This window comes from Octodon degus, unplaced genomic scaffold, assembly GCF_000260255.1.
Source record: "Octodon degus isolate 3935 unplaced genomic scaffold, OctDeg1.0 scaffold00070, whole genome shotgun sequence".
Classification (NCBI taxonomy): domain Eukaryota; kingdom Metazoa; phylum Chordata; class Mammalia; order Rodentia; family Octodontidae; genus Octodon; species Octodon degus.
Genome location: NW_004524646.1, coordinates 8504169 through 8525749, shown reverse-complemented (window position 1 = coordinate 8525749; position 21581 = coordinate 8504169). Strand labels below are relative to the sequence as shown.

The following is a 21581-nucleotide window of genomic DNA, read 5'->3' as shown; positions in this document are numbered from 1 at the left end:
AAAAAAAAAAAAAAAAAAAAAATTAGTGTAATTTTTAAACAGCTGACAATATTTAGCTGGGCAGCTGCTTTCATTCAACTATTGTTATGCATTTTGTGCTAGGTACTTTTTTTTCTTTTCCCTTTTCTTTTCAGTACTGAGGACTGAACCAAGTCTTAGCACTTGCTAGCCAAGTGCTCTGCCACTAAGCTATTTCCCAGTCCATTTTTATTTTGAGACTAAGTCTTGCACGGTGACCTCAAACTTGTGATCTTCTTACCTCAGCCTCCTGAGTAGCTGGGATTATAGCTCTGCACGGCCAAGCCCAGAATTTTGTCTCTGATAAAACACAAGAATAGCACTGTGACTTGGGGGAACTTTTATCTTATGACAGGTACTACCCCTAACATTTATGCTGAATTTCAATCATGTAGAAAGCATAAAATACATAAAGTAGCACGCTTAATACTTTCAATAGAAGGTTTTGTTACTGTAAACCCCTCAAGTTTTACTTTCCTTCCTGATACTTGAAATTGCGGGCATCCTACGGGCAGCTTACATGTAACTGTGTACTAGGAGGAAACCCTTTAACGGTCACTGAAAGAAGTCCACGTCCCGGCTGTTTGTCAGAAGTCAGGCTTAAGCCTCCCAAGGCCCATTTCACTGTCAGTTGGGATTCACCCTTTTGACTTTTCATGCCACTTTGCTTATACTCCTGTAATGGCAAGTATAATTATTTCTTATAAACACGTCTTCTTATATTTAAAACATATCCGAAACTCAACTGCTTCAATTTAACCATCTTAACAGCTACCACTCTAGTCTAATCCACTGAGCAGCAGGCTCAATTACTACAATATCCTTTTTATATTTTTTAAAAAATATTTATTTATTTACTCATTTGGTACAGGGTCTCGCTACGCAGGAGGGACTTGTAGTAACCCTCCTGTCTCAGCCTCCCCAATTCTAGTTTTCAGGCATGCGCCACCACGCTGGGATTTGGTGGGAAGCATGGCACAGTAGTACTGGGGATCGAACCTGGGTCCTTGTGCTCACCAGGCAGGTGCTTAGACTGATGAGCTATCTCCCCAGCCCCTGCAATATCCTAAATGGTCTTGCTGTGTTCCCCTTATGCCCTCCAGTCCCTCCAGCAGGTCATTTTCAACACAGTGGTTAGCAAGCTGACATATTTCACCCACAGAAAAGCCCAAGTCCTTACAATGGCCAACAAAAGCCTGTTTGACCCACTCGTACCCCTTCAGTTTTTCTTTCTTCCCTTCTATCTTCCTGATGTTCCATGAACTGTGGAGCATGCTCCTGCGACAGCCTCACATTCGCTGTGCTTCCTGTCTGGAAAACTCCTCTACCCGGTATCTACATGACTCACTTCCTTTCTCCAATTCTCTGCTAAAATCTCATCTTATGAAAGAAGAGGCCATCTCTTACATCTCTATACATATCAGAAAGGCAAACCTCTACCTGTTCTCCATTTCCTTTACAGTGTGTCAGTTTTCTGCCTCTGTGACCGAATACCTGTGATAATCAAGTAAAATGTTTCTTTCGGCTCATGGTTCCAGAGATCTCAGTCCATGGTATCTTAGCCCCATGGCTTCTGGGCCTGTGGTGAGGCACTGCACCACGGCAGAGGCATGCGGCAGAGGAAAACCACGCATTCACCTCACAGCAGCCAGGAAACAGAGAGAGATTGAGAGGAAAGGAACAGGGTCCTAATACTCCAGCATACCTGCAATGACCTGCTTTTTCCCACTAGGGGAAAGTTTCTACTACTTCCCATGGTGCCACAGGTCAAGGCCCAGGCCTTCCACACACAAGCTTCTGGGAGACATTTGAACTCTGAACCATAACAATTGCTTTACTCCTCCTGTGGCACTCAGCACTGCTTGTGTGTTACTCAATTTGCTTGTCTGTTTTCCCTCCCTTTAATAAAATACAAGCTCCAAGAAGGCAAGGATGTAATGTGTTTACTGACGTGTCAACACCTATAGCAGTTTCTGATACATAGCAGGAAATCGATAAACATTAGATGAACAAACAGACCTTCTACTAAGCTCCTTGAAGGTTGTGGCTTTCTTTTTTCTTTTGGTGGTAATGACTGAACCCAAGGCAGCTGACACTAGGCACACATTGTACCCTTGAGCTATAGCCTCAGCTTCTTTCTGCAAGATTTTTGTTTTACACTTTCCAGATCATTAACTGTAGTGAGTTTTATACCACAGGCTTTTTTAAAATTTTTTTTTGCGGAACCGGGGATTGAGCTCAGGCCCTTGCGCTTGCCAGGGAAGCACTTATTCCACTGAGCCATCTCCCCGGCCCCTGTCACAGGCTTTTAAAAATGTATTTATGAACAAAAAGCACAGGAATTGAAGTTCCTGGGAAGAGTCTACAAAGAACGAGGGGCATCAAAAATTCAACCACCACATGTAGTGGAGAGCACACTGGTTTCATTTTTATTTCTGTGTTTTTAAAACTTTTATTGGCACATTTTTGATACACACCATGGTAACATTCATCATAGGGAAATTGAACCAGCACACTGGTTTAAAATGGAAAGGAGAACCAAATCTTTATCTGTCGACATTTCTGGTCTGTGTTAACATTCATGAAACAGTCACCAAGATGTTTAATATTTAATTATTTAAACTTGTCATCCTAATTCATTACTCTTAATTTAAAAGCTGTATGTTGTGGGCCCTGTCTAGGTATGTGCTCGTCTCACATTATTTAATCCTTCCAACAATCTTTGGACCTAAGATACTAATTCGCTTACTTTTACAGAGGCAGGGATAGCAGGCTCAGAGAGGTCAGTGGCCGGTTCAAGGTGGCTTGGTCAAAAAGTACCAATGTCAGGGCTTTAATCCAAGACCTCTGGCTTCCAGGCCACTGCCCCCGGGCCTCTCTGGGTCGCCCAACGCAATGAACACACAGCTCCGCCTCTGCAGGACTCGCTACCCAGAACGCAGACGTTCGATTGCGCAGATTCCCAAGACAGCACACACACTACTTCACCGAGGCCTCCGCGGAGTCAGTAGGGAGGCTTTGGCATCTATCGCGGAAAGCAATGTCGCTCACAAATGCCTTGACACCCCAAGTTTCCCGGTCGTTCTGCAAGCCGCACCCCTCTGGACGCACAGTAGTGAAGAGCAAGCTTTGGAAACAATGCCTGCAGGAAGCGGAGGACCAACAACTTGCCGCCAACAGCACCCGCCCACGCACTGGGCAGGGATGCCCGAGACGCTCAGCAGTCGCCGCGCAGCCGGCGGCCCCCGGAACACCAGTTCGCGAGGGGCCGGGATCTGCGGGACCCGGACACCAGGCCGGACCCGGGCCTCGTCTGCCCGTCGCCCCTGCTGCGCCGCGTCCCAGTCCGGAGGGCCTGGCCGCCTGCCCGTCCTCTCGGGGGACGCCCGTCTCTCGTCCGCCCGCAGCCCTCCTGGTGCCCTCCCGACAGAGCTCACCTGCGCGCGTCCCGAACCTTCTTCCTTCTTCGGAGGCGTCCGGAGCCGACCCGCGGCACCGCCCCCTCCCTCGCGCTGGCCCTAGCTCTCGCCCGGACTCTCGCCCCTCCACCGCCGGAAGTGCTGCAGCCCGGGCCCTTTCCCCCGCCTCCCTGTTTGGCGTCACTTCCGCCTGCGCGACGGCGCGCAGGAAGTCTGGGTCTCGCGAGCGCGCCGGGAGCGTCCCCAGCGTCGGGAGCGTGCCTCGTAGATGACAACAATTTCGTCGCGCGGCGGCGTGGGAGGTGTTGCTACAGCCCCTGCCAGCTTCTCCCGCCGTGTCTTGCACTCTCTCTCTGGCCCGACTAGGACCGCCGGAATCTCCCTGACAGAGGCGGCGGGTACAACTCAGCGCCTGGTCCCCACCGGGCCTAGCGCAGGGGGCGCGGCGCGGCGCGGCGCGGCGGATGGGTCGCCTCAGCTGAGGGACGGCGGCGCCGAACCAGCATGCTGAGGCCACCTTGGGCGTAGACCCCGCCGCGGGCAGGGGACACCGGCCGGGTCTCGAGGCCGGAGCCGCCGCTCCCGCCCTCAGCTGCCGCCGCCGCCGCCAGCCGTCACCATGCCTTGGCCGTTCTCAGAGTCCATCAAGAAGAGGGCCTGTCGGTACCTGCTGCAGAGGTACCTGGGCCACTTCCTGCAGGAGAAGCTGAGCCTGGAGCAGCTCAGCCTGGACCTGTATCAGGGCACCGGGTCCCTCGCCCAGGTCCCCCTGGACAAATGGGTAAGAGCCGTGGGCGGCCGGGCGGAATTCGCGCCTCCCGAGGGCGACCGGAGGGACTGTCACTAGGGTTGCTGACGTCCAGCCCCTCCTCGGGAAGTGTTTGGACCCGAGTGTGGCAAGGCTCCGGAATACGTGTTAGAATGTTGATTAACCTCTCTGCTTCCCCAGATCATGCTAACAGATGTGATAGAGTCTGCACACGTGACTTACGAGGATAACCGAGTCAGGGCTTCGGGGTCTAAGAAGGGGCTGAACAGGGCCCAGGGAAGGAGGTAATTAGTCTTGTCCGTTCGGGTACAGCGATCGCGGGGTTTCGGGACAGACAGACCCTATTTCATTGGATGGCATCTGGGAAAGGTTAAAGATGAAGGGGACCGCTGGAATGTCACAATCTCCAGTTATTTATTTTGGGTTGGTTGCTTGCAGACCCTGCGTTTGCTTGGTGTCTCCATGCAGCGTTTGCCGTCTGGAAGAGAGATAGCGAAAGGCCTCTTTTGACTGTCTGCCCGACTATGTGTTTACAAGGGCAGCTTGTGATTCTCAGCCTGTGAATGGTTGTGTGGTCCTAACATTGCCGGGGAGTTGTGCCTCTGTGCCTCACGTGGTGTTGTAAAAGAGTGTTGCAAGAGCGCTGAGCCGTGATTTTTAGACGCTTTAAAAGCCTGTTTTCTACTTGTCACCCAGAGGTTGTGAATGGACTCATGGTGTCTTACTGGTACTTCATGCATATTTCACTTCCCCAGGTAGGACTGTACCTGCATCTGTGGATTGAGTGTCTAGGATTTTTCTAGTCTATTCTGCGTTGTGTTTGTCAGGAATAGAAGGACAACCTTCCTACCTCCTTACCTGTTTAAAAAAAAAGCTTAAATTGTCGTAGCACCTTGTTATGACTCTGACATTTGTTTATATGAATAAGTGTATGATGTATCAGTAAATACGTGACTTAACCTAGGGAGAGTATACAGGAGCATTTAAAGAGTCCTAGTTTGGGTAGCCAGTCCTACTCCATGGTAGTCCAGGCTGCTATCATAGGCCAGATGATAGTGACATAGTAATTCATTTGAGGTCAGTAAACATTAATGGCGTATACAGTCCATGTCATGTGCTGTATTAGGGTATTATCTATGTGTAATTCTTCCCAGAAGGTAGGAAGTCTGATAGATATTTTTGAATTCAACAGCCCAGGATTCTGTGCTTTTGGTATAGTTATAATAGATGATCCCGAATGATGAGAGTTGGACTTTTTTTTGTGGTGCTGGTGATCAAAGTTAGGGCCTTGTATATGCTAGGCAAGCACTGTCCCACTGAGCTATATACCTGCCTCTGGCCCATAGGAAACATCTTTCATAGGAGGAGTGACTTTCTTTGTGTTATTCTCTAATGAGTGCACATTAACCTTAACAGGTAGGGGTTTTTGTTTTATGGTGGTGTTAAATAATTTGACCGAAGTCACTCAGTTGGTGGGTATTACAGTGACAATTCAAATCTGTTTAAATCCTAAGCTAGGTTTTCTTCTAACATTCTCCATTAGTCAGCTTTGTTACTGTACCCAACACTTACAGCTTAAAGGTTGAGAGATTAATTTGGCTCATGGTTTCAGGATATTCAGTACATGGACAGTGGGCTCCAGGGCAGAAACTTCAGGTTGGAAGGGGATGGTGGGGCGAAGCTGAGCAGAGGACAGTGCTGGAGAAGAATGGAAGAGGGAACTCAGAACCCCAGAACACTTTAACAATGCACCCACCTTCATCCAGGAACATGCGTTAGTAAAGTTTCCTGGACATTTCTTAATGCAATGAAGATGACATATCAGAGTGGACGCCATACATGCCATAGTTTAACATGAAAAGGAAGGCAGTTAATGTGTACTGACTATGTTGGACATTGTTTTAATTTGTGGGTGTATGTGGCTTTATCCGTGTGTGTGTGTGTGTGTGTGTGTGTGTGGTTTTGATCCTTGTGGGAAATCAGCAGTGTTGTATGTTGTGTATTTGTTTTTGTTTTCTGAGACAGTGTCTCACTTTGTATTTTAGTCTGGCCTTGAATCCACTGTGTAATCCACATTGGCCTTGAAGTCCCAACAATCCTCTAGTCTTACCTTTCAGAGTACTGGGTTTATAGTTGTCCACCACCACACCCAGCTCCAGAAGTGGTGATATTTGAGTTTTATAGTTTGATTTCAGAATCATTGCAAAATAATTTGTGATTACACCTAATCTGAGAATTGTTTCACTCTCATCAAAGTATGAGTTATATCAACTAAAATGATAATATCAAAGCAGAAATACTTGCTGTTGCTGATCTTTTCATTTTAGTGTGTTGTGTTAAGGACTAAGATAAGTCTTGATGTGATACCCACATATTAATTATTCAGTTAGTATTCCAAATTCATTTGCTCTTAACAGTTGATTCCTTCTAATCACTTTTATGACTGAAAAAAAGATATAAAGATGCAGAGATCCTAATGGAATCCTTGTACCTCAGGCTAAATTACTACTGATTCAGTTCTCTACAACTATCAGTTATGCAAAGGATCTTATTTAAATTGACAGTGATACTCCCTTTTCCCCTGATCTCAGTTGCTTTCCTAGTCAATTGTAAATGCTACATTTTATACGTGCAGAATATGAAAGTTAGACTTAAACCCTCCTCCTGAATTCTTTGTGCAAAAGACTTAGATTGGTTGGGATAGTCCTCATGTTTTAAAACCTTTTATAACCTTTGTAGATAATGACTTTTTGAAAATAGACTGTTTTTAGTAGACATTATTTTGAGCAACAAAGTCATGGAACAATGGAAATACTTCCAAGTAGAGTTTTAAAAAGAATTGTCTCTATAGTATAAATATCCTCTAAAAAGTAATTATTTTCTTAGTCATAATTAAAATACTATGCTTACTTTGAAAACACAGATTAAATATGTTTTATATTTTGGAAAATACCTGCTAGGTGACATGTACCAGTATAGCCACTTATCATGACATAAGTGGTTGCATTTTTACATCCATACCCTGTATAAAAGGAAACTACTTATCTTTAAACTTGACTTGCAGATACTTGGCCCTAAGAGAAACCAGGAAACTAGAAAGTTATTGTTAACTGTCCTTACAGGATTTAATGTTTGTCCTGCTGGAGTTTGGTCCTGCTTTGGTTCCATTCCTGCCTATCTTCCTGTTTCTGCCTTTGGAAAGGGAATATTTAGCTTGTGCTGTTGTACGTTGGCAGTGTTTATCATTCTTTTTGATTTTTACAAGGGCTCACAGCTAAGATTTTGCTTTGAGTCTCAGGAGACTTTGGACTTGGACTTTCCACCAGTACTGGACCTGTGAGGATGTGGCAGTCTTTAGAGATGGACTGGGTGGCCTTTGTGTGAGGAGATGGACATGGCTATTTTGGGGGCTAGGAGTAGAATGTTATGATTTAAACCTGGCTGCCTCCACAAAGCCTCGAGGACTCGAAAGTGGGGCTTGGAAGCCCCACGGGGTTCTGGTGGCATGGGACTGGTTGCTGCTAGGACCTGCAGTCTGGCCTGAAGAGGCTGGTCAGTGGGTGCGTGGCTGGAAACGTTAATTGTCCTCTGCCTTTCTTCATGTTCTGCTTCCTCGCTGCCATGGCGTGAGCACCTTTTTTCTGCTAGGCCCCTCTGCCTTGGAGTCAGTGGGCTATGGACTGAACTATCTACCAACTGTGAGCCAACGCAAACCTCTCCTTTAAGTCACAGGCTCCAGTATTGTGACTCAGTGATCACTTTCTCAGCGGTAAAAGTGACCAAGACAATAAAACCCTTGCTTGTATTTAGAAATTTAAATGAGCCACAAATGTGGGAGAGAAAATTTGGGGCACGTGGAGAAGAAAATTCTCCCAAATTCAGTTTCTTAGATCTCTAATGTTGACAGATCCCCATGGTTCAGAGGCTGTCATTGCTTTTGTATGCTTTAAAACACTTTGATCTATTTTAATTGTTCATTTAAATTATAAAACAAATATTTGCTCTGTCTTACTTTTCTCATTGCTGAGACAAAATACCCAGTGCATACAAGCTAAGGGAGGAAAGGTTTATTTAGCTCAGATTGTGTAAGTTTCAGTCCATAAATTGGCCAGTGCCATGGTGGCACATGGCAGACAGATGCATAGAGGAGAAACATTTAATGACAGGCAGAAGGCAACAGAGCATGCAAGCAGGGGGTCTTATCAGCTTCTTTCTGTTTCTTTTATACTGTATCTAGACTGGTGGGATTAGGTGGTGCCAAGCGAATCAGTGGATTGAGTTAGTAATCACACACCTTTAATCCTAGCATAGCACCCTCTAGATTCAGGTACCTCTGAAAAAGCCTCACCTATGACTGCATGAGGCTGAGGGGTGTGCATGTAGACACAGCCATAACATGCTCATTGCAAAGGAGTTCAAACAGGAAAAAATATGTAAAGTAAGCAATTGGCATTTAAGGATACAAAGTCAACATTAATCAATAACTTTTCTATACCAATAGTGAATTGTCAAAGAAATCAGGAAAGCAATTGTGTTTATATTAGTTTAAACACAACACAACACAACACAACACAACAAAAGAGCAAGTAGTGATCAACCCACCCAAGGAGGTAAAAGGCCTCTACAATGAAAATTACAGAATACTGAAGAAAGAAGTTGAGGAATCTGTATATTCAAAGTGGTTAGGATAGATATATAGTTGCATTCTCTTAATGAATAGAATGATTTTTTCTAATGGTGTTTGTAAATAGGATCACAAGTCTACTTCTTGTACAGCAATTAACCACTGAGAAGAATATATGCAGTGTATTATTTGTTGAAACTGTACTTCCGATTAGATTTGAAACTGTCTCATTGCTATCTGTTTATCAATAAAACTTTGAAAAAAAAAAAGAAGTTGAGGAATACAAGTGTGGAAAGATCCTCACATTCACAGGTAAGCAGAATAGTGTGAAAGTGGCCACATGACCAAAAGCAATGTGCACAGATCTGGTGCAGTTCCCACTAAAGCTCCAGTGACAGCTCTTTGCCACATCTCCTTTGAGAATGAAGGCCATTCTCAGCAGTCCTACTGTCACCATTCCAGAAAATGTCAGCCTCACTCTGAAGGGATACAGTTGCCATGAAGTGCTCCAGAGGAACCTTGAGAAGGGACTGCAGCCACACAAAGGTAGAACTCAGTCTCTTTGGAAGGAAGAGGCTCCGTGTTGACAGATGGTGAGGAAACAGAAAGGAATTGGTTACTGTGCGTGATCTGTAGTCATGTATGGAACATGATCAAGAGTGTTAAACTGGGCTTCTGTTATAAGATAAAGTACATGAAGAAAAGCTAACACTGAGTTTTATATTCCTCTAACACATATTCCTTAGTATTAACTAGAAAAATAACTCATCTTTACTAGTTTAAACCAAGACATCAAATAGAGATAAAGTAGAACATAAAAATTTGCAAGAACCATTTGGGGCAATTTACATTTCATTAGCACCTACTATATACAGGATACCACATTGCACTATTTTATACCTATGTGTATCCACATCCTTATTCAGGAGAATGGGTCTCTTGTCAGAATCTGGAATTTCTTCAGTGAAAAACTTATCTGTTGTGTTTGGATGAGGGAAAGTGTTGGTTGCTCAGTATCTCAAGCCCAGAAATATGAGCTAAACCTTGAAGGAAATGACATTGAGCTTGTTTCAAATTGAGCTGCTTTGATTCAGCAAGCCACAGTAGTCAAAAACAAGGATATCAGAAAAGTTAGGAATGGTATCTAGTTCTGAGAAGGGGATAGTTCCACAGCCCAGCGAATAAGATCCAAGAGCTATTCAGCCACAGAAACAAGCTTCTGGATTAGAAGAGCAATTTGTGACATTGTAAAGACAGTGAAATGTCTCTACTGAAAAAAATTCTGATGAGTTTCTTCATAAAATTACAGAAGAATGATTATAAAATTAATGTGGAAAGAAAAATCCAATGGCCAAAGCACTCCTAAACAAAAAGAGCAAGGCTGGATGTGTCACTATGCTCAATTCCAAGCTATACTACAAAGCCCTACTAACAAAGACAATGTGGCACTGGCCCAGAAACAGAACAGTGGAATACAACAGGGCACACAGAAACAAACCATGCCAACCACACCATTTAATTCTTGTCAGACAAGCCTGCAACACAAGTTGGAGAGAAGATGGTTACCTTGACTAAAGAAAGACGGAGTTACGAGCAGCAGGGCTGTGGGACGGAGGTGTGATGAGGTGTGCTGTCAGGTTTGGTTTGCCTTTGAAGATCATAATGAGCACTTACTAAGCACCTTCCAGCTCTCTTGGGTGCTCTCATGTACATCGTCTTAATTTAAGTTGGGCAGTGACATTCTTTGTATGATGAGATTAAGTAAGTAGTGTATTCGGGCATAGTGCAGAGATTTGAAACCTAAATCTTTGTTCCTTTTTTGAGACAGGATTTTCTGTAGTTTTGCACAAGTTTTATAGATATGGCAGTTGATCAGAAAAATTAAGTAACTTGCAAAATATCTTCCATTAAGCATTGCAGAAACAAAATTAAAAGAGAAAAACCCCCTATTGGCTTCAAACTTGTGACTCTCCTGCCTCAGCCTCCAGAGTGCTGAGTCCACTGCTGTGCATCCCTACATCTAACTCCTTTGTTCTTTTTGTATACCACCTGCCTTAAAAGACTCAGGGATGAAGCTGTCCCAGATTTCCTTCAAGTGGTATACATGTAACAGTAAAAAATAGGTAGAACAGTAAAATAACATACATATTTTTATTGTACTGTGGCTGGGTGTGATGGCAGAGGCCTATAATCCCAGCACTTGGGAGAGGCTTAGACAGGAAGGTTACAAGTGATCCTTGAGTGATCCTGCAAGGCCAGTCTGGGCTCCTTACTAAGTTTAAGCCCTGTCTGCACTGAATAGTCCAACCCTGTCTTAAAAAAAAAAAAAAAAAAAAAAAAAGGCGACTCAGGAAACCTGAGCAACTGGGCTCACCTGGGATTTTGCTAAAAGGCAAAGACTTCTGGCTCTCTCCCAATAGATCTTGGTTCTGGACACTTAAGAAGTTGAATCTTTTTCCCTCCCACTGTCCCTCCCTCCCGCCGTCCCTCCCCCTGCCAGGCCCTTGTTATGTAGCCCAGGCTGGCCATGAATTCATGGCAGTCCTCCTGCCTCAGCTTCCCGAGCATTACTGGTGTGTTCCTGAGTCCTGAATAAGTACTCCAGGGTAATCTGATGCGTGTGGCTTAACTGTAGCCTAAAACATGCAAGTGCTAAGTGGATGGGGATTTTTTTTTCATTTAGTTGTAAAAACTTATCCTGTAAACTGACTCCAAGGCACAGGATATTTTTGAGAGTTATGTTAGCATGTGATTTTGCTTAGCCTCCTGCAGATTATTCCATTGTGAAAATATATACTATTTTTCCTCTTTTAGTTTTGTTTCTGCAATGCTCAATGGAAGATGTTTTGCAGGTTACCTAGTTTTTCTGATTAATTGCCATTTCTGTGAAACTCATGCAAAACTACATAATTTGGAGGGCCCTTGTGAAGATATTAAAGCAATGACATGTAAAAGTAGTGCAGTGTGGTATCATATATATAGAGGGTGCTAATTAAGTGTGAATTGCCCTAAATGGTTCTTGCAAATTTTTATGTTCTATTTTGTCTCTAATTTCTTAGCTTAAACTAACCAAGAATGTATTATTTTTCTAGTTAATATTAAGAAATCACATGTTAAAAAGAATATATAACTTAAGGGTAGCTTTCCTTGGCATTCTGATAGAGCTCATTGGACTACTGGGTAGGTACTATAAAAGATGAAGAATAATAGTTAGCGTTTTCATATGGTACTAGGAACTATGTTGGTAGTTTTTCATGTATTGTCTCACTTATGGTCACACTACCCCTCTGAAATAATTACTACAATTTTATGGAGGAAGAAATTGAGATCCAGAAGTTAACAGATTGTCCAGATCCACCAAAGTCATTGCATGACCAAATTAGGGCCATTCGATTATTGTTGATCATGTGCTACCTCTTAGAGTGGTCTTCAAACATATTTTTATTCTCAGTTAAAATTTTTTTAAAAAGCTATGTATTTCTTTTTTTTCTCTCTCTCTCTCTCGCTCTCTCTTCGTTTGGCGGTACGGAGGTTGAATTCAGGACCATGTGCTTGCCGGGCAAGCACTTATTCTACTGAGCCATCTCCCTGGCCCTGTGTTTCTTGTACATGTTTAAATTGACTTAATCTTTTCATGATAAGTTTAAGTATTTGTAGAGGATAGCATGTTATAAATATTGATATAAAAATATATAACTTTAAAAATTTTTATCAGCCTTTCTTCAGAGGAATCACATCTTCACCCCTCATGGTGCTGGTAATTAAACTCATGATCTTGCAGTTGCCAGGCAGGTGCTGTACCACTGAACTGTATCACCCAGCCCTCACATCTTATATTTATAAGTAACTAAAAAAAAAAAAAAAAATTAGACCACTCAAAATTAAAGACCCAATAGAAAATGGGCACATGAAATGAATAGGCACTTAGAAGTACAAATGGTCAATACTCATATGAAAAAGGGTTCAACATCTGTGGCCATTAGAGAATTTCAAATTAAAACAACACAGATTTTGTCTTACACTGGAAAGAAGATTTTGACTTCTACATTGTTGGGTTTTGAACTAGTACAACCATTATGGAAATCAGTATGGAGATTTCTCAAAGAGCTAAAATTAGAAATCTCATATGACCCAGCTATTTCCCATTTAGCTATCTTTCCTGAAGAGCTAAGGACATCATATTACAATGACACATGAATAGTCTTGTTTATAGAAGCACAATTCGTAATAGCTACCTCCTGGAAGCAGCCTATATGTTCATCCACAGATGAACAGATAAAGAAAATGTGCAGTCTGTATGTAATGGAATATTGTTTGTCTATAAAGAAGGATACGTTTGAGACATTTGTAGGAAAATAGATACACTTGGAAAATACAAAGTTAAGTGAAATAAATTAGATACACAAGCTTAAATACCATATGATATCTCTCTTTTGAGTAAGGCAAATTTTAAATAAAGAGCAAAATGAAGGACTGTTAAAAGGAAACAGGAAGAACTTTTGCAAATTGGAATGGGTCCAAGAGGCTGAGGGTGAGGCGAGGGAGGGGAAAGGGAAGTGAAGGATTGAAGATGTGGCATATACATGTGCCAAACACCCATGATGAGTATGACATGTCAATAACATGAACTAAACACAATGAAAGTGGAGAAAGGGGATTTAGAGACTGGGAGAGTGGTGGGTGGGGAGGAGAAGAGGAATAAAAAATACCAAGATGTGTTATATACATGTACCTACTCCTAAGATGAATGTAGACTTCATGTGTGGCTAACATGTACCAATAGAATAAAATTTAAGGAATATATAAAAATACAGTGTTTTCATCCAGTATGATCTCAGTTTCTACTGTTACTCATTTAAAAATGTCTAATGAGCTCTTCATTAGTAGTTGGAAGTTTATTTAGCATCATGTCCTTTCCATTAACTTTGTACATTCATCCTCTGCAGAATTCTGTTGCAATTTGCACAGTTCATGTTTAAGATTTATCAGCCAGGTATGGTGGTCCATGCCTATAATCTCAGCACTGTGAGTTTGAGGTCGGCCTTTGCTACAAAGTGAGTTTAGGCCAGTTTGACCTGCACAGTGAAACTCTGTCTCAAAACAATGAAAAAAAAAAGGACTTATTAATAATATTTCTGGGCCAGGGAGATAGCTCAGTAGAATTGGCAAGCTCAGGGTCCTGAGTTCAGTCCCTGGTACCGCAAAACAAAAACAAAAAATTGTTACCTCTCTACAATAAAACATGTATTTAAATTGAAATTGGTCATATTTTAAAATTTCTTATTACCACTAAGCTTTTTTTTTTGTGGATTAAGTGAACATTTTCTAGCAATTCCTTTAATGATTTCTGCACAGTTTTCCCTTTTAATTAATGTTTGCTCAAGAGCTTTGAGTACATTCTTCCTATCTGTCTTGGTTATTTTTCTCTCCTTATTGGGAAAAAAATCAGACATCCAAAATTAAGGAAGGAAAGGTTTATTTAGCTCATGGTTTGTGGCTCCAAGGCATAGGGGCACAGGGCAGAGGTGGCAGTTCATGGTGGTGGAAAACAGCAAAACAGGAAGAGCAAAAAGGGAGAAGCAGTGACTGAGAGAAAACCTTTCCCTCCCTTACATTGCATTCAGCCCATCTGCCCCGGGGCAGGTGTAGCACTCATACCCATAATCCCAGCACTGGATCATGAACTATTCACAAATTGTAGCCCCCCCCCCCCATGACTGCATGAGGCTTTGGGGGATATCTAGACACAAACCATAACACCATCTTCCTATAATCATTAGGATTTAAGTGTTATAACTTTGCCTCTGAATTGTTTTTGTTATTAAAATTACTGTTAAGGGTATAGTTGGTCAGAAGTGTATAAATACAGTATACATTTTAAAATTCAATGTAAAAACTTTTAGTGGGAACAAAGTAATATAGGTGTTTTTTTTTTTTTTTTCCTTCTTCCTAGTTGGTTCATGAATCTATAAATGAATGCACTTACAGCTAGAATCCAGGGGGGCCCAACATAAATTTTACTTTAAAATATGTATATTTGGTAAGTAGTGATGTCTTAAGTTAATGAGAACTGAAGAGTTGTATAGTAGCAATTTCATTTGGTTCTTTGACAGTATTTGTTATCTTAATATAAGACAGAGATTGTCTGATAAAAGATGCAGTTAATTGTCCTGCTGAAGGTGTTTAACCATCTCCCTTGGGTGCAGTCTGGTGTGTCCTCCACTCCACAGAAGTGCCCTTGGGTTACTAGTACTCTGCATGCATCCAGTAGACAGATGTCTGGTTAGCTTGTGTTACACTTGACTGCTCTTTCCTTTCCTACTGTCTTTCCATAATTTTCTGGGACAATGATACTCTTGATTTTTTTCCTACCTTTTTGTTTGTTCCGTAATTTCCCAGCCAGGCTGTTCTTTCTCAACTCATTCGTTAAACGTTGGTGTTTGTTAGGGGCTCATCTTAAGCCTCCTATCATTTTAGTCAGAGTAAGCTTCTAAAGGCTGTTTCTTCTCACCTGTGTGCCTTCCATCAGTCTGTGTCTCCAGCCCCCGTGTCCCGCCAGAGCTCTAGACTAGACAGTCCAGCTGCTTCCTGGACACTTCACCCAGGTGTCTCCTCAAGTGCAGAGTTCAGAACTGAATGCCTTCGATTTCCGCTAACTGACCAGCTTTTCTAGGCTCTGTCTCAGTAAATGGCACTCCGATCCAAGCAGCTGCCCAAACGTTTTGGTGTTATTTTCATTTCCTTCTGTTTACCCTTTATAATGCCAATTAATTGTTCTGCTTCCTAAATGTAGTGGAGAAATCCATCCATTTCTAACAATCCTCAGTGTTCCTATCCTTACCAGATCAGTGGTTTAGCTTCTATTATATATGACTGCCTTGCCCAAATTTGGCTTTTCTCTGGCTTGTGCTCTACATGACAGTGGAACAGACCCACGTAAAGTTTGAATTGCCTTTGACAACCTTGATAAAGACCTTCCATGGCTTCACACAGCTCATCCACAGATTTCAGACTGTAACAAGTATAAGAAGGCTCTTCAGATTCACCACCTCTTATCTGTTTAAGCTCATCTTTGTCTTTTCACCTTGGCACACTAAATTCTAAAGCAAGTTTCATTTTCACTTTTTTTTTGGTACCGGGGATTGAACTCAGGACCTTGCACTTGCCAGGCAAGCACTTATTCTACTGAGCTATCTCCTCGGCTCTCACATAATCTTGTATACCTAAGATATATGTGCTTCTCATGCTGTTGCCTCTGTCTGGGCTGCCTTGCTGGTTAATTCCTGCTTAGCCTTGTGGTGGTGGTTTTTGATACCTCTCCTTCAGATGCCAACCCTTGAATCTGTAGGCTAAGTTTTACCTTGTGTTCAAGGAACACAGTTAATTTCCTTTGTCAAATAACTAGTCATTTCAACTAAGCGTGTCTTGTGCTGTGCCTTCTTGTATGCTTTCGTTGTCTGTCTCTGCTTTTCTTATCTCTGATGCTTGAGTCATGTGTCGTCATGTTCACATTTTTAAAAAGGTTGACAGTTTGTGTTCTTGTTTGTGTAATTTCAAAGTGAACTTGGTTTTTCTCTTAGTGTCTCAATGAAATCCTGGAGTCTGCAGATGCACCTTTAGAAGTCACTGAAGGCTTCATTCAGTCAATTTCTCTGTCTGTTCCGTGGGGCTCCTTGCTACAGGATAATTGTGCCCTAGAAGTGAGAGGGTTGGAAATGGTCTTTCGACCTAGACCTCGCCTAGGTAAGTGTGTTATGCTTCTGTTTTACTTGCTTCTGTTTTTACCCTTCAGAAATTGAGAAAGTAACATAACTGCATTGAATTCAGTATTACTTTGTATTGCATTTGTGAATACAAGATATGTATGATAATCATCTTTAGAGATAAAGATAATCATCTTTAGAGTTGTGTCTTTCTGTTTACTCACAAGAACTTCATTATATAGATACTTTGGTTTATGTAATTATTTGTTGCATAAAATGGGACTTTTTTCCCCCTGGTACTAGGGATTGAACCCAAAGCTTTATGCATGCCAGACAACCACTGTACCACTGAGCTACACCTCTGTCCTCTTAACATTTTAGGTTTTTTTTTTTGGGCTCGGAATGCCCTCAGGGGTGGTTTGGCTGGCTGGAGTGTTGTGGGGATCGAACTACAGCAACCTGAGGCTGACAGCTTTGTGGAAGCAGCCACTTAAACAACTGAGCTAAGGCCAGGCCCCCTGTCCTCTTAACATTTTGAGACAAGGTTTTGTTAAGTTTCAAAAAGCTGGCCTTTAGCATGTGATCCTTTTGCCCCAGGCTTTTACACAGTTGGGGTTAGAGCCATCAACTGCTGTGCCTGGATAAAGTGCTCTGTAATTTAAAAAAAAAAAAAAAAAATCAACGCATTGTGTCCCAAATAAGGAAGAGGTCTCAAAGACTAATGAGATATATTGAAAAGACACAGATTGAACTTGAAAGAACTTCTGTTGACCAAATCTTGGAAGCTTGAGTGCTCAAAAGGAATAATGACAATAATGGTTTATACCACACTAAAAGAAAAATCCCTAAGTTCATACTGACATAAATAAGCATGTAAAGTGGGTAGGAAGAAGAGAATTTTCTTCTTTTAAGTCAAGGATGATAACATTTGATTTTATGTACAGGAAGAGTACAAACAGAGTCCTGTTCTGTCCAAATTGGGGAAGAGGCACTGTATACTTAAGAGAGCACATTTGTTTTCCTTGAGGCCTTAGAAATGGCCTATTCTGAGATATTATTAGGATCTGTTTTCAGTTTCTCCAAAGGAGGCTACTTTCTTTGTGGAGGCAAATCTCACCTGCTGGAACTACTTCAAATACACTGGTTTCCACAACTCATTTATAATTACCTACTTTAAAAAAAATTGCAATCAACCTCCCAACATTTTCTTAAAAGTACATTGGGATTCCAATTTGATTTGAAACTGTCTCATTGCTATCTGTTTATCAATAAAATTTTGAAACAAAACAAAACAAAAAAAAGTACATTGGGAAAAGATTAAAGAAACGGATGAAGAATCATATAAATTAGAGGATGTAATATATCCAATGGGTATTGCCAAATTAACATTACTTTACTTCCGGGGGGGACTTATACTATTTTTGGTTTTACCTTTCTCTCTTGTTATGCTTCTCTGTTTGATGAATGGACTCATTCCAAGAGCCAACTTGCTAGATGTTGATTGGGAAAAGCTCACTTGTAATGTGACAAGCAAAACTGAGGAACTCCTGCTTCCCTACAGCCTAGCATGAGTTTTTATCAAAGTGAAATGTACAGAGAAGAGTACACATATGATTGTATATCCTGTCTGTAAATGTATTTCCTCTCAGAGAAATGGCTTATCTCTCCTGAAACATGCTTGACAGGCAGAGAAGTCTTAAGAGGCTTTCAGTGCAGGGCTGGACTGGAGCTCATGAAGATGAGTACTAAAAATGTCATACTTCCCCTGAACAAGGGACTTGGGGGGCAGTTATGACAGCAGTCTTTTGTGCCTAATGTCCCCGGGATGGCTGCACTGTATCCCCTCTTATTACAATGGATAGTCTTATACTCTGTGAACTTCAAGGGGTGATGGCACTGGAAAAGTTCTTTTGAGTAAGAGAAAAAAGAAATTCTGTTCACCCAATTCAGGTTTCTTCATAGCATCAAGTTTGTTAATTAAACTACAAATATATGGAGTACATTGTTCACTTTTTCTTCTGTAGGCTGATCTATAAATACTGGTATGGGTTTCTGGTTCATTTTGAGAAAAAATATTTCAACTACTGTACTACTATCTATATTCAGAGACCGATGTACTATTGTGAATACAGCGAGAATATGTATGTAGTCACGTACAAAAGGAAGAATGTTGTTTATAGTAGAATATCTACTTGTAGAATGTAGAAAAAATGAATAGAATTAGATAGGATTAATAAGTCTAGATAAAAAGAATATAGGCTTACAATAATAAAATTTTAGTAATCTGATACTAATTTACAAGAGTATCTGTCTTTTTACTGGGGTAGGTATATGTGATACTTCCCAATGGAAAGTAAAACTTTGAAGTATTTTTTCCTGGGAAAATATCTCATATAAAAGGCCTTAAAATTCCATTTTGGAAAGCACTAATTCTAGTCATCTTCATCAGTTTGTTTTGACTATTGTAAAGGTGTGCAATGGAATTTTCTGTGAATGGTGATCTGGAAAGGAGTTTTCACAGTTCATGTGTTTCCTCCTCTGGGGGTGCTCTTCTGTTGTGTACATTTACACAGATTTCCAAAGCCTGTGTTAGCTGATGTCTCAGCCAGATTTCCTGTTAATTCATTCATCTAGAAGAAGTAGCTCTTTAAGCTTTACAAGAATTAGCTTCTTAGCTTTACAATGCTTTCTGTTAACATGTAATAGTTGCCTATTAATGCTTCTTAGCCTCTTAGTATTTTACTTTTTCTATTATACCATAATCTATGTGTGCAGAAATTTCATAATATTTATTTCATAAATTTATTTTTCTATATCTTGGAGCAGGGCTAGCAAACTATGGCTTGTAGATCAAATTAGGCCTGTTGCCTGTTTATATAAATAAAAATTAATTGAACGTTAGCTCTGCTTATTTGCTTTGTGCTCTATGGCGGCTTTTGTACTGTCATGGGAGAGCTAAGTAGTTGTATGATATGGATGTGTTGTCCACAAAGCTGGAAATGTTTACTGTTTGATCCATCACAGAAAACATTTATTGACCTCTACTCTTTAGAATTAAGAATAGTATATTGTACCTAAAAATATGCATTAAATTCATAGTGCATATATGAATTAATATTTGATAAAAACTCTTGTGCAGTGAGAACAGATGGCTCTGAAATTTTTTCTGGGATCATTTTTTGTTGTTAGACAATATTCCAATCTTGAGAGTCATTTCTAGAACATTGCTTCTCTGGGTAATACTATAATGCTAATAATCTATTTGAAATGTGTTACTTTAAGAAATGGTATTGTTGTAATTTGAGAAATTGATCACTCTCCGTTTTCTGCAGCGACTGGTTCAGAGCCCATGTACTGGTCAAGTTTCATGACCAGCAGTATGCAACTGGCCAAAGAATGCCTTAGCCAGAAGCTGACGGATGAACAAGGAGAAGGATCTCAGCCTTTTGAGGGACTGGAAAAGTTTGCTGAAACCATTGAAACAGGTTTGGCATTATTGAGCACTTTCAAAAGCTCTCATTTTAGGGCCAGCCTGATAGCTTAGCAGACTAAAGCACCTGCTTAGGCATAGTGCAGCAGCTGGGGTACAATCCCTAGTGTGCCCTGCCAGCCCCGCCTGTGGGGTGCGGTGAGACTGCAATTGAGACTGGATATGGTGACGTGCACCTGTAATCCCAGCACCTGGGAGGCTAAAAACAGGAGGATCAGTATGAGTCCGTCTATGTAATGAGATGCTATAGACCCTGTCTTAAATACAGAAAAGGAAAAAAGAAAAAAAAAGAAGTTCTCATTTTATAAGTAGCTTAGCTTTAATAAGCCCAGTGTAAAGCACCTAAATCTATTTGAATGATTTTAAAAGAATTACTGTTCTTATTTTAGAACTTTAGAATTGAGATAATTTTAAATATTGTGTTCAGTTGACCTGTGTGCTCCTTTTCTTGGGAGCCTTTCCTTCTTTAATTTATGCTTACATGACAGGATTAGAATCCAGCAGACAGTGGTAGTCCTCATTTTGTCTGTTGAGATGTAACTTAAGTGCTCAGCTCAGTAAGGTATTATATTGATTACCAAGCTCAGGATTTGGCAATTATAAAGGAAAGAAATCTAATTTATTTTTAAAGAGGTCTTAAAAATGAGTATTTCTTTTATTAGGAGCTTTATTTAGTGTAACATGGTTCTTTCATTGATGATTACTTGTTTACTCTAGTACTAAGAAGAGTAAAAGTCACTTTTATAGACACAGTTTTGAGAATTGAACATGTGCCAGAGAACTCCAAAACTGGAACTGCACTTGAAATTCGAATACAGAGGTAAGGATTTTTAAATCTGAAAATAGATAACCCTACTGTAATTCTCATGTAAAATTTGAGGATGCTGGGCTGGGGACAGATACTGATACCTATCCTCAGCCCTGAAAAAAACTTACAGTGCTTTTGAAGACTAGACGTATTGCTATTAAATTAAAATATTGCATAATTTCAGAGTAAAATACTACTCTCAAATTATGTTTTATTCTCATTATTGAAAACTTAAAGTACCATTGGGGCTCTAACACTATGTTGAATCTGCAGCAGTTAATATTGGATCAAAATAATCAATATTGAATGCTACTAAATTTAAGTCACTCTGGAGATTTGGGGCCTTTTCATGTGAACAATGAAATGAATCTAGGTATGTTTCATTAACGTGAAGTTTTATTTGGCTGTGCTTAGTCCGAATACTGTTTTAGGGAGGAAGAGAGGGCAGGTTTTTTTTTTTTTTTTTTGCAGATTCTGTGAGGATTATCTGGTGGTGAATATGTGAAATGGCGGTTAAGTAATATCAGCACATTGCTTTTAACCTTGGCTGCTTACTCACTGGACCCGTATAAATAACTGTAAAGTGGAGATGCCTTTCCACAGACCCACCTGAGCACTGGCATGCGTGCAGTAGTAGCTGCTCACCTGTGCCTTAAGGAGCCCCCAACAGAAATGGCAGGATGGCTTTGTTTATCGAGCACCCAGGACGCCTGGAATCTCTTGGAGTAGTGTTCACCAAAATACTTCATG

At 41.1% G+C, this 21581-nt stretch overlaps 2 protein-coding genes across 6 annotated transcripts in view; one reads left to right on the top strand and one right to left on the bottom strand.

Annotated features, from left to right (window-relative positions):
• The window catches only part of Gskip (GSK3B interacting protein), a 21186-nt gene extending 17623 nt beyond the window's left edge, over window positions 1–3563 (bottom strand). The window contains exons 1-2 of one of the 2 annotated variants that reach the window (XM_023719698.1): window positions 3456–3563; window positions 260–318 (exon numbers count right to left, since the gene is read on the bottom strand). The gene's annotated coding sequence lies outside the window, so the exon portion shown is untranslated. The remainder of the gene's footprint in view (window positions 1–259; window positions 319–3455) is intronic. The other variant, XM_004635181.2, reaches the window with a different exon arrangement.
• A 99-nt stretch (window positions 3564–3662) lies between these two features.
• The window catches only part of Atg2b (autophagy related 2B), a 98478-nt gene continuing 80559 nt past the window's right edge, over window positions 3663–21581 (top strand). For 2 of the 4 annotated variants that reach the window (XM_023719612.1, XM_023719611.1), the window contains exons 1-4: window positions 3663–4218; window positions 16411–16573; window positions 19866–20018; window positions 20741–20843. In XM_023719612.1, coding sequence (XP_023575380.1) covers window positions 4057–4218; window positions 16411–16573; window positions 19866–20018; window positions 20741–20843 — 581 coding nt within the window. In that variant the 5' untranslated portion in view covers window positions 3663–4056. The remainder of the gene's footprint in view (window positions 4219–16410; window positions 16574–19865; window positions 20019–20740; window positions 20844–21581) is intronic. The other 2 variants (XM_004635179.2, XM_023719613.1) reach the window with 1 other exon arrangement.